Below are 13,919 nucleotides of genomic sequence, written 5' to 3'. Positions count from 1 at the left end.
ATTCAAGGTATTGAATGATATATATTTCTATTAACAACTTTATTTATTTTTCTCCATCAAATTATAATATTATTAATTATTATAATATTAAACATAACTGTTATCTATGTTTCATTTATTAATAATTTTATTATTTGATTATTATTATTATACAAATCATATATATATATATATATATTTCGATCACTCTAAAATTATTCATTTTAACTTTCACTAAATTTTATAAAAGAAATATCGTAAAATTTATTAAAACTGTAAAAAAAAAAATAAAAGTACATGTAGTTGAATAAAACAAGTTTTGACAACTACCAATCTTAGGTATTAGTAATGGTTGATTAAGAGGTAAAAAGGGTAAAGTTTACACTAGTTTATTATTAAAAATATTAATGTTAAAATCTTAAAAGAATTGTACAAGTAGAAAAGGATCTTGTTTAAGTGTCCACATTGTAATTATTTACACTTAAAAGCTTGATTTTGAAAATTTTAATTAAATCTCATCCATCTATCCATCGATCATCATTATCTTTTTTTTTTCTTTATATTTACATTTTGTGACAAAGCTTTTTACAAAAACAATTTCAAATTTTACAACTTTTAATATTTTTATGAATCATGGTACCATTTATTTCTATCATGAAAATGATTTTTCAAGGTCAATTATTTCTTAATATATATTTTTAAGCTCCTTATTTAAGATAAGCTACCTCCTATTTTCTCCATAAATAGACATTCCCTATACCTGTTATAAGTATAATTTCAAAAATATCTATCATTAAATAAATATAACATTGTTTAAGAAGCCCTTAGTCCCATAAAATATTTTCACCTTGATCTGGAGGTGATATCAATATTTCTATATAATATAAATATATATATACATATAAATATATATATATAAGAAGGTAACAAGTTTTAATTATTTTATATCAACATTTCTTTCTTGTTTTGCTTCATCTTATTTAAGATATACGTACCAGACATAATCCATAAAATATTATTACAATATAAATACATATAATATATTTTTATATATTAATTAATTTTAACACAATACATTAAATTTTAGCTTCAAACTGATTTTTAATTAACTATTGATATTATAAAATATCATATAATTGTTGAATGGATTATTGAAAATTGTTTTTAATATTTTTTCAAATTATTTTTTTTTTTTGAATTAATATAAAAAAAATTTTCTCATATAAATATGAGATATATCTTTAAAGGATTTTTACCTTTATGGAACAATTTATTTATAAGTGTGACTTTTTTAATCGTATTAATAAATATTCACTATACACAATCTAAAATTCTTCAACCAACATATGCTTTAAATGAAGATGATTTTAAAAATGCTGAAAAACTTACTAAAGGTATAATTTTATTTATTTATTACATATATATTTTTTTATCAGATGAATTAGAATCATCTCCTATAACAATTGAAGCCATTAACAATTATAAACCAGATATACGAGGACCTATAGCATCATCAAGACGTCGTAGACGTAATGGTGTATCACGTCTTACAAAATTATGGCCAAATGCTATAATTCCATATGCTATATCACCACATTATACATCTCATGAAAGAGCACTTTTAGCACGAGCTGTTAAACAATATCATGAAAAAACATGTATACGTTTCATTCCAAGAAGTCCTGGACAAACTGATTATCTATTTATAGGAAAAGTTGATGGTTGTTTTAGTGAAGTTGGTAGAACATCAGGAGTTCAAGTACTTTCACTTGATAATGGTTGTATGGAATATCCTACTATTATTCATGAAATGATGCATGTTGTTGGATTTTATCATGAACATGAACGATGGGATCGTGATTCATATATTGATATTATCTGGCAAAATATTGATCGTGGAGCATTAGATCAATTTGGTAAGGTAGATTTAACAAAAACAAGTTATTATGGTCAGGATTATGATTATAAAAGTATTCTTCATTATGATTCATTAGCATTTAGTAAAAATGGTCTTCCAACAATGTTACCAAAAATTACATCAATGGCAACAACAATAGGTAATGCTAAAGATTTTAGTGAAGTTGATTTAAAAAAAATAAATAGAATGTATAAATGTAAAGATTATATTGATATGGAAATAAAAAAACGTCCAACTAGTAATGAAATTCTTACACATGCAAAAGCTTTAGCAGTTCCTATATATAATTCACCATATAATAATATTCCTATACAACCAACATTTACATATACAAAAAATCCTTATCAATCAAAAGATGAAGAATTTAATAATAATAATAGTAATAACAAACAACAAAATAATAGAATAAATAATTCAAATTCTTATGTTCCTCATGCTAACAATCCATATAAACCAAATTATGAATCATCAGGTCAGTCTACTGCTTATGATCCTTTTACTGAATTAGGAGAATCATACTCATCAATTATAATTAAAGATTCAGAAAATTATTGTGTTGATAGAATTACAGTTTGTTGGTGGACAAAATCTAGATGCCATCTGGGAAATGTTAAAACAATGATGCGTACACTGTGTGCCAAAACCTGTGGTTTTTGTTAAATTTGATAATTATTAAGTTTTTCAAAAAATATTTGTAAGCGTGTACTTCGTCCTAAGAATCTCTTTTAGTATAATTTTTTTTTTTAAAATTTTACCTTTATTTACCATGAAATTAGATAATTTTTTTTTAAATTTACTAGAAAAGTGACAATTTATTTTATCTGTATATATATGTATGAATTAGTTATATAATTTGTATAGTTTTTTACTTTTATTCAACCTAATTTTAATAAAAATATTTCAAATTATACTATTTTTTTATTATTATTTTACAAAAAAAAAACAAGGTATATATAAAAACAATAATATTCTTTTAACTAAGAATATCATAATTTTTTTCATATCATAAACATTTTTTTTTCCCTATCTCATATTATGAAAAGTCATTCTTTTTGTATATAATATTGATGATATGACTATAATTAATAACTTCATATAAACATAATTTTTTTCTCATATTTTTTAAATTTTAAAAAAGAAAATTATATAAAATTAAATTAATTGTAAATATTATAAACCCGTAACAACTAATATCAATGATGAGACATGGAATGCCAATTATTGATTTTGAAAGTATTATTTGTTGTTTTTCTATTATAATCTTTTATTAATAATTGAATTTTCTATTGTATAAAATTCTCCCCATTTATTTTAATTTTTTTTTTTTTATTATTTTCTAATGTTACTATTTCTTTCCATTATAAGTGCATTTTTACAAGTATGTTGGTGATGTGTTAATAGTCGTCTTTTTTTCTGAAGGACTTGGTTCCTGTTCTTCAGTGGGACTGTTTAAGGCACCGGTTAATCTTAATAGACGTATTATTTCTTCCAAATCATTTGTTATTTTTGCTTGCATATTCATTATATTACTAAAATTAAATTATTTTATTATTTATTTATATATATTTTAAAAAAAAAATTACCTTTCTATTTGATCTAATCTTCTGTTTACGTTTATCAACTTTTTATCTTCTACTTCACCCGGTTCAAATGAACTCCCACTTGGTGCTGATAATTTATATGATGTTGCATCTAGAACTAAAAAAAAATAGTTAATAATGATTTAAAATTCTAATACTAAATTAACAAAAAATAAAATAAAAAATAAAAAAAAAAATAACAACATTACAAACATAAACAAACATTATTATAAGCAATTATAATTATTTAATAAACAAAAAAAAAATAGATATAGTAAACAGTACCATTTGTATAAAACAACGACTTTTCATTCCCACTTCCATTCTTATCAACACTCATTGTTATTGGGGAAGGTGGAATGATATACGAAGGAGAATTAGGCATTAATAAAGTTGAATCATCTGCAAAAACTGAATTTCTTCCACTAATGCATTCATCGTCTGCATATCTTAACAATGGAACAGATTCAGATACTGTAGCTGGACGATGATGCTGGCTTCTTAAGCCACTTCCTGAAGATCCTAATGAAGGATGTTTAGAAGGTGTTGGAGATTTTGAAAATGATTGATTTACATTTGGTGATAGACCTTGAATATACGATTCACCTATAGGTAAATAAAATGGGTAAAAAAATTATTCTTAACATGCCAAAATAAGAAAAAAAAGTTAAAAAAAAGACATAGTAAATTTGGTAGACAATCTTTTATAATATACAAAATATTTTAATCTATTTTAACACTTACCTGAACTTCTTCTCATTTCTCTTAAACTTCTTTTTACACTAGCTATTGGTTCTAATTTTGATTTTTCTAAATCATTAATTTCATCTTTATCTACACATCTTTGTGTATCATCTCTATTAATACCATCTCCAGATGATAATTTATTTCTAGTTTCACTTCTTAATGCTCTTACATCTTCACTTTGACTTTCCCGTATCATAGAATTACCAACAACACCATTACTACTCATTCTTAAAAGGCGTTGCCTATCAAATTTTTTTCTTGTTACTTGAGTTTCATCTCTTAAATTATATGTAATAATAAGATTCTTACAAAAATTTTCTGCAAATTCAGGATACATATCAAGAACATCAAGTAAATCATCACGAAGTATTTTATGAAGATCACAATAAGTTAATGCTCGAACATTACAACTAGCTTTACCAACATCATCATATAAAAGAGGATTTTCACCAAAAACATCATCTTTACCAAGTATACCCATTACCATATCATCTTTAACTATCTCTACTGAACCTCTTGCTATAAAATGTAAACCTGTTAATATATCTCCTCTATGAACTAATGTATCACCAGGTGGAGCATGTGTTGTTCTCATTCTCATACTTAATGCTCTTAAACATCCTGGTGATGATCCTGCAAATGCTGGTGAATTATTTAATAAATTTCTATTTAAATGAAGACATATATCAGCTTGTAAACAATCTGGGAAACCTTTTAATACTAAATTCATATCAATACCATTTGTATAACTCCATGCATGTTGAAAATATTCTTCTAATCTTTGTCTTAATGGATTTGGAATTTGATGAAAACGTATAAATTCTCTTAATCGTGACATTTCTGTATGATATCTTGCCGTTCCTGAATATAACCTTTGAATAATAGCAGAAACATTTCCAAAAACACTTGCATACATTAAACTTCCAAGTATCATCATTATAATTGTAAATATTTTTTCTGAATCAGTTGTTGCTGATACATTACCAAAACCTATTGATGTTATTGTACTAAGTGTAAAATATAAACTAGTTACATATCTACTTTTTAAACTTGGTCCACCAACAGGTACTGTACCATTAGTACTAATATATGGTTCATTAAGATGTTTACTTAAATGATGTAACCATGTTATATTTTCTTTATTTGCTAATTCTGCAGATCCTATTGCATACCATATACATGCTAACCAATGTGCTATTAAAGCAAATGTTGCCATTAAAAGTAATAAAACAGCAGCACCATACTCAGAATACCTATCTAATTTTCTTGCTACTCTAACTAACCTAAGAAGTCTAGCTGTTTTTAAAAGACCAATAAGTGTTGTTGTACCAACTTCATCATTTTCATTATTTGCTAATAGCAAATCAAATGGAACAGCAGCAATAAGGTCAATGATAAACCAACCTTTAAAATAATGCATCGCTATTTTACCCGGATGTGACACTACCTCGTCATTATCATTAACATATGTTGTGCGAAAATTAATTATAATATCTACGATAAACATTATATCTACGATAAGATCTATAATTTCTAGAGGTTCTGTAAATGATGTTCCTTTTCGTGTTCCATTATTTTGTGACTAAAAAAAAATTTTTTTTTTATATTATTATTTTATGATTAAAAAAAAAAAAACATACTTCTCTAAGAAGGAAGGCTGCAACATATGGTGTAAAAATTGCTGTATATATAACTAATAATAAAATTATCCAATCCCATACTGCTTTGAAAGGTGAGTAGTGAACTATTGTACAATGATGAATCCTTGTTGGTTGAAGTTTATATTCCGGGAGAACATCAGCACCTAACGACAAAACCTAAATTTTAATATAATATTAATTATTTTATTATATAAATAGATTTATATATATATATATACATATCCCACCCACTTATTATTAAAAAATTATTTTTATATATTTATTATATTTTAAGGACATTCACTTTTGTCTTTAATATAAAAGACATATATTAAATTGAAATATAAAAATGTATATAATAAAAAAAAAATTAAAAAAAAAAAAACATTGGCACATAAGCACACGTAATATTACATATATACATATATCTACTGATAGTTCTTATAACCCTTAAAAACATTTGGTAACAAAAAAAAATATATATATATTTTTTTATAACAAAATAATAATAAATTTATACCGCAAAATGAGGAATAGGATCTGGAGAAAGACTGGGAATAGCCATAGATAATTTTCTAACTGCCATACTGGCTCTTCTAACAACTGTAGCAGCTGGTGATAAATTGGATGTAGACCCATGACCTGTATTAATAGAAGTTCCAGAATGATACATAATAGGAGTTAATGAATATTTTCTAGATTTTTTTCCATTATCCAATGATGATATAGAATCATTAAAAATATTATTATTATATGATAACAAATGACTATCATTAATAATTTTTGAAGAAAATGATGAGTATGGTAAACGATTAGATGTACCTGATGAATAAGGAGAATTTTGTGGTAGTGATGAAGCTTTTTGATTTAATAAAGGATTAATTTTAGAGTATGATAGGCGTTTTCCCTGATGTGTTTTATTAAGGCTTGTAATATTTGATAAATATGATAATGACATTGATCTTTCAATATCATTTCTATCCATAATTATAGATGAAGTATCATAACTAGAGGTAGGAGAATTTTTAAAAACTTCATTATCATCATTATATGATGAAAAAAATTTAGATGATTCATCATTTGTTGAATTTTTAGTTAGATAATTATAATTATCTAAACTTGATATTTTATTGTTAATTCCTTGTTCATGTCCACTATTACTTAAACTAATATTACTATTACTTTGATTTACTGTTAATGTCTAAAGATATAATTAATAATAATAAAAAAAAAATCCTGTATCTTGAAAAAAAAAATTATTATTATTAATTCAAGAAAACAGGAATAAAATAATTAATAATTATTAATCATTAAAAAAATACTAATAGACATACCCTACTATTAATTGTTTCCAATGAAAATTTACAATTATTATCATTACTCTCTTCCTCAGCAGTTACATCTTCTTGAACAGTTTCAAGAGTTTTGATTGGTGTAGAAGTAGAGAATCGAAAAAGTCTATTACTACCTGAGGCATAAGATAATCTTTTTTGTTGAGTAGAACTTAATCCTGATGGTAAAAATGGTCTTGGTGAAACATTACTAAGGTATGCCTCTGATGTAGGTATAAATGGCATAGTAATTTAATATTTTGGTAAAAATAAAAATATTTGTAATAAAATAAAGAAATAATCTTAATATATGCTATAAAAAGACAAATAAATACTATATATAGCTAAATAAAATCTTTTCACAACAGGAAAATAGTTATGTAGCTGTCAAATTAGATTCTTCAAAAACTCAAAATGTGAAACGCCACATTTAGAAATGTAAATTCATTCCACTTTTTCCATGCCCTCTTCTTTTTACCTCCCACCCTTAGTTGTAATACTTTACAAAATCTTATCTTTTTATAAATAATTATTGGAAGGAAGATGGAAACTCAACAATTTTAATATCATCATCATTCTTTTTGTACTATATAAAAGTGATATCAATATAAATAACTCATTCTATTGTTTATTCTTTATGTAATGACAACACAATATATTAATGACCGTTATCATACTTTTATTCAAATATTATATATATATATATATATATATATAATAAAGATATTTATATATTTGTTGATAAAAAGAGGAAGGAGACCTTAAACATTTACATGCCTATATATATATATATTTATTTTTTTTTCAATAATGATAAAAGATGAATAGGGAAATTTCTTTCAATTCAAAATAAATAAAAATAATAATGATATGTATACTATTAAAAATTAAACTATATCTATCAATGAATACTGTAATTTTATATAATAGGTAAAAAAAAAAGTTTTTTTTTAAACTTTTTTTTTTATATATAATTTGATATATTCTAGAAAAAAAAAAAAAGTTACCTTGATGTAAGATGAATTAGAAAGAAATGTTGTTAATGTAGGAAATTTTTGTCGTTGTTCTTGATATAATGAAGCTGTCTTTAATAAAGGTTTCTCAAGTAATGAGAATCTTCTAGGAACAGTAGGTTTTAAACCAAATGAAATCTTATGTTTGATACTTTTTTGTTTATTCATTAAAATTATTAAAAGATAAAATAATATTTAAAATAGTGGGATAGTGGACCTCTTCCTGGAGAGGTATATTATATATGAAAGTAAATGAAAATGAAATTTTAGGTGTTTGAAAGAATATGTATATGGAAAATTTGATAATTGATTAAATACTCTTTACTCTTAGTTACCTATTTTCTATATATGGAATAATATATTGAGTTTAGCAAACAATTTGTAATACTTAGATATTTATATTATTATATATTTAAGAAAGAAATTACTTCTAATAAGCGGTATATTTCTATATTATTATTTTACAATGCATATACTATTTTGTTTTGTTGTTTTTTTAAAGTATATTTTAAGAACTATCAAGAATAATTTTTAATAATCCTACATTTTGCATTCTTGAATGTCTCCTAGTTGCATGAGATATACTTCTAACATTAGACACACCACTCGAACCACTTCTCCTTCCATGATGTGTTGAAGAAGTTGTTGCAGAAAGGAGAGCTGGTGGAGTGAATGTTAATGGAGGAGGTCCTGAAGCATTAGCTGTTGAGCTATTTGAAGATGGATCACCACCACCGAAGATGGCTGTCTTCATAGGAACAAATATATATAGTATTAAAGTAAAATAAGAAAATACAATTATTTAGAATTAATTTAGATTTAATTAAGTAGATGGAATAAGATGATAATAGACCATAAAATATAAAAGTTTCACAATCCCAATTCAGCCTTTTCAGATACTGCATTAATATTAATATTAAACTAATTAATCTTCAATAAGTCTCTTTTAATTATAAGAATTTTTTTTATATAGATTTTATAGGAAAAAATACCAGCAATTAAAAAAATATACCAAAAAAATAGTAAAAAAAAAATTGAAATAATTGATGGGCAACAGCAGTAATAACCTGTTTATATAATTATTGTCTTTTGTTGCTTCAAAATATTTTTCAAGAAATAAACATTTTTTCTATTCTATTATCTATCATTCAATTTTTTTTTTTTACAAATCTTTTTGCTGATATATTGGAGTTTTCCAAATAAACAACTTTAAAAAAAATCTATAATTTAAGAGTCTTTAAAAAATACAACGAGAAATTGGATAACAAAAATTATATATATATATGTATATATATTATGAGAGTAGTAAATCGTGGTAATTATTTAAGACTTTTCCATGAACGACATTGTCGTAAGAATAATATAGGAAAAAAATAATTTTTGTTTAAAAAAAAATATGTATATATACTGTTACTGAAATTTAAATATAGAATTGAAAAAAAAAAAAAATTTAATCAACAAAATAAAAAAAAAAACGTGTACTTAAAAAATTATATTCTAGTTATATTAAAAATTAAATTTTCAACTGCTTCTCTAATATCATTTAATATCATTTCAAAAAAATAACACTTTTTTTTATTTTTATTAAACTAATTTTTTAAAATATATTTTACACCTATTATTTTTATGTATTTTTTTTTTTTAATTGGTTTATATACAATAAAGGAATTTCCATCATTATCCGCTACTGAATGGTAAATTTTCAAATGTTTTTACATTAAAAAAAAAAAAAAAAAGAAATTCATTTACATTTTAAAAATTTATGCTTAAATATGAATGGGTGCATAAATAAATAAATAATAGTAAAGATTATATATGAGTATACATTATGCCTTTGGATGATATTTAAAAATTATATAAAGAGAAGCAGTTAAGATATGGTTAAAAGATGAAATAAATGAAGTTGATAAAAGAAAAATGATATTAAAGTAATGAGTAATAAATATAATAAGCAAAAGATGATATTTTAAATAATATAAAAAGTTGAAACTATCTAACTGAAATCTGAGATCAAATGAAGAAGAAATTATATTTTTAAGTGAATAAAATTGATGAAGCAGGATGTCATGATGGTTAAAAGGAAATCACTTTTATATATTTCACTAAATTTTCCCTTAATAAAAATTGTAATATTTAGGCAAAATATTTTTTTACCATTCTTAAAACATAAATATAGATGTAATAAATCTTTATATATATTTTTTTTAAATATATAACTAAATTTTATATATGACAAGTATAATAATATTTTATAAATTATATGTTAATGAATTTTATTATATAAATAATCTTTTATAATCTATTAATTTTTAAAATTTACCTTACTTTAATATAAGAAAATATATATATAAAAGTTCACATATATATCATAAACTAAATAATAATGATAATATTATATAATTATTCTCATCGATATATGGTATTTATAATGTATAAATGATAATGTATATTAAAGTAACATTACACAGTAATAAATTTAATATAAGTAGTAAAATAACATATTACTATTTTATAGTAAATATGAAAAAATTATAAAAGTTACCATAAAATAATGAATAATCAAGTAATATATTTAATAATAAATATATATATATATATTTGTAAAAATCTTAATTTTTAATTATTAAAATATAATAATATTATATAAAATAAATAATTTATAATAAAATATATAAATAAAATAAAAAACATTAGTCTAAATGAGTCATATAAATTAAAAATAATGAAAAATCTATTTTATTTTGTATTAAGATGTTAATTATCTATAGTTGAGTTAAATTAAGATGTCAACAAGGAAAATTAATTGAATTGTAATTTAAACAACAAATCCATCAAATTTTCCTTTGATTTTCTTTTAATTCTACTCTTAATTTATATCACTCATTAAATTTTTTTTTTATATTACTATTAGATAATATAATATAAATATCTTATTAATATTTTATTCACTATAAACTATTATTATATAAATATAAAACACATTCAAACATTAATCATTCAATTTTTAAGAGAATTTTTAATATCAATTATATAATAGCATAAGGTTAATGATATTTTTTTGTTGGTAGGAGAAACAAAACATCCTGTTAATGTATAGCATAAAAAAAAAATTTTTTTGGTAGTAAGGAAGTATAGAAAATGAGGACATTAATAGTTTTATACTTAGGATTTTTATATATCTACCTCACTCAACTATGTAATAAATAAATGGAATGATATAATGATAGAATATGACATAGTAAGCAAGTTTTAAGTTGTCATTTACTTTAGAATCTGCCTGAAGCATCAATAAAATAGAAAGAGATATAAATGGGGTTAGAAAAAGGCGAAACCTAAAAATTTCAATGTAAAAATATTATGATAAAAAAATAATGCCTAATGGGTGTGAATCTTCCTAAAACTTTAAACATAAAATATATGTATTATACTTTTTTACAATAATGGATTATAGTATTTTTATAAAAATAATATGGATTAAAAGAAAATATAAATTTAATGTAAAGGATCAACAATATAATAAAAATATATAAGATAATTTAAATAAAAAGTTTAATTATCCTTTTATAATAACATGATTTATTAAATATATATCTAACTAATTTAATTTATAAAAAGAAATATTCTTAATAAAATAAAATTATATTCAAACTAAGTACATATAAAGTAACAAATAAGATAAATAATTGTAATAAGAATGGCCATCGAATGAATTTTGAATTTAAATAGTAAATAGTCTTTTTACAAACAGACAACATAATGAAGGTTGAATAAATTTAAATAATGTAGATATACTTTATATGGTCCTATTAAAATATTAGATAACGGTACAGTGAAAAAACTAAGTTATATTCAATTAATGACACAAGATTATAAAATTAATGAGTTATTCATTTAAAATAAGATAAAAAATAATAAAAAAAAAATGTTTTGAATAGCAAAAAAAAAAAATAATAAAATTTAAAAATAAAAACCATAAACAAAACATGAAATATAAATTAAAAATCAAAATGGATAATGTAATTTCTTATATCATATATCATTTTTGATTTGAATGTGCTTTAAATAAATGATAAGTTAAGTTTAATTAAAAATGAAGACACAACATATTATATAGTAACGGAAACAAAATTTATATACATATATATACTATATACTATATACTATAGTTAAAAGGATAGTAAAGACATATCAAAATTAATGGTTTTTAAAAAAAAAAAAAAATTCAATACCTTCTTATGCATAATAAAGAGGCCCTATGTCCAGATACATCTATATATTTAAATATTCTCATAAAATATATATCTTATTTCTCAATGTAAAAAATAGAATTTCCATGCCTCATTTCTTTCTTAGAATATAAAAGATAGACATGATATCTCTTTCTGAAAACATCTTCATCATATATATTAAGTCACAGTTACACTTTATAACCAATAGCATATAATACTTCTACTTTAACAGTTATATAATAATAAAATTTTCTTACTATCCATTATAATAAAGTAAATACATTAAGTTGAAAAAAATTTATATTAAAAAAAAAATAATAAAAAAAATAATAATAATATTTTCCTAAAATAGTTAAAAATATAAATTTGATTTTTAATACTATTGTTAATTATAGAGTAACTCTATGAAAAATGATCTTTTAGAAAAACAACCTTTAATCTACCAAATGTGTTTTTATTTATTTATTTATTTATATTTTTTTTTATACAAAAGACAGGAAAAAGAAGAAATTAAAATAGGAGGAAAAAAAAGGCACACTATATTTATTGACAACATTTTTCTGGACACACTGTAATAATTATTTCATCCCTTTAACACTTTTTCTATATATACAAAATATTTTTAATATTTGCTATCCCTTTTTTAAATCACACCACTCCATTAATATAATGTTAGTCACATTCTTAAAAATTATATATTCTTATATTCATTAAGTGTCTTGAATATCAAGAATTCCCTATTTAATTGTAATGCTTAAATCAATTAAAGAAAAGAAGTAATAAAATAAACTTTAAATAAAAAGCCAAAATGGTACAAAATATCATTTATATATAATATATATATAAAATTATTTATAAAATATATAGTGATAAAAAAAAAGAATTGATAAAATTATTAAAATATAAAGAATAATTTAAAGAAAATATCAAGAGTATTTTATTCTATTTTTTTTTTATACAATTTTAATATAAAAAAATAACCAAAAGTATCACTACTATCTAAAAATTTAAAACATAAATTTTCATTCATCTCGATATAGATAATTATTTTCCGGACCGCCATACCAAATCCAATTCAATAATAACACATCTATATTAAACAACTTATTAAATATTCAATTTAAACAAGTTAACAAAAAAAATTAACTATATGAGTTAAAAAGGGAAAGAAAAGTAGAAAAGGCCAATTTTTTTTTTTTTTTTTTTGAACAACAAATGAGTATAATAGATATAGAAGAAAAAAAAAACATATAAGACAAAAAAGTACTTATGATGAGATAAAAATTTTCAGTTCCTCAACAACCAAAAGGGACACACTAACTTTTAATAAAAAAAAAAAATAATTTTTTTTTTCTTAATTTTTTAATTTTTTTCCTCTTAAAACTTACCGCTCTCATCTTGCATATCAAATATGGTGGATGAAAAAATTTTGTCGAATGGCACGTTTGTAGAAAAGTAAATTCTCCCGGATGTAGACTAATA

The 13,919-nt window shown here is 22.0% G+C and overlaps 3 protein-coding genes across 3 annotated transcripts; 1 reads left to right on the top strand and 2 right to left on the bottom strand.

Moving 5' to 3' along the window:
* Positions 1-1,207: 1,207 nt before the first annotated feature.
* On the top strand, positions 1,208-2,557 carry SRAE_2000102700 (Astacin-like metalloendopeptidase; the record flags this gene model as incomplete). The annotated part of the gene is made up of 2 exons (XM_024651929.1): positions 1,208-1,373; positions 1,416-2,557. The coding sequence occupies 2 exons, from the start codon at positions 1,208-1,210 to the stop codon at positions 2,555-2,557; spliced, it is 1,308 nt and encodes a 435-aa protein (XP_024505557.1).
* A 712-nt stretch (positions 2,558-3,269) lies between these two features.
* SRAE_2000102600 (Potassium voltage-gated channel subfamily H member 6) lies at positions 3,270-7,441 on the bottom strand (the record flags this gene model as incomplete). Its single annotated transcript, XM_024651928.1, has 7 exons — positions 3,270-3,426; positions 3,481-3,595; positions 3,763-4,083; positions 4,222-5,806; positions 5,865-6,041; positions 6,385-7,065; positions 7,199-7,441. 7 exons carry the CDS (start codon positions 7,439-7,441, stop codon positions 3,270-3,272), a joined length of 3,279 nt encoding a protein of 1,092 aa, XP_024505556.1.
* Positions 7,442-8,716: 1,275 nt separating this feature from the next.
* On the bottom strand, positions 8,717-8,962 carry SRAE_2000102500 (Hypothetical protein; the record flags this gene model as incomplete). The annotated part of the gene is made up of 1 exon (XM_024651927.1): positions 8,717-8,962. One exon carries the CDS (start codon positions 8,960-8,962, stop codon positions 8,717-8,719), a length of 246 nt encoding a protein of 81 aa, XP_024505555.1.
* Positions 8,963-13,919: the final 4,957 nt, after the last annotated feature.

The sequence above is a fragment of the Strongyloides ratti genome (assembly GCF_001040885.1).
Source record: "Strongyloides ratti genome assembly S_ratti_ED321, chromosome : 2".
In the NCBI taxonomy this organism is placed as follows: domain Eukaryota; kingdom Metazoa; phylum Nematoda; class Chromadorea; order Rhabditida; family Strongyloididae; genus Strongyloides; species Strongyloides ratti.
This window is presented reverse-complemented; position numbering and strand designations above follow the sequence as displayed.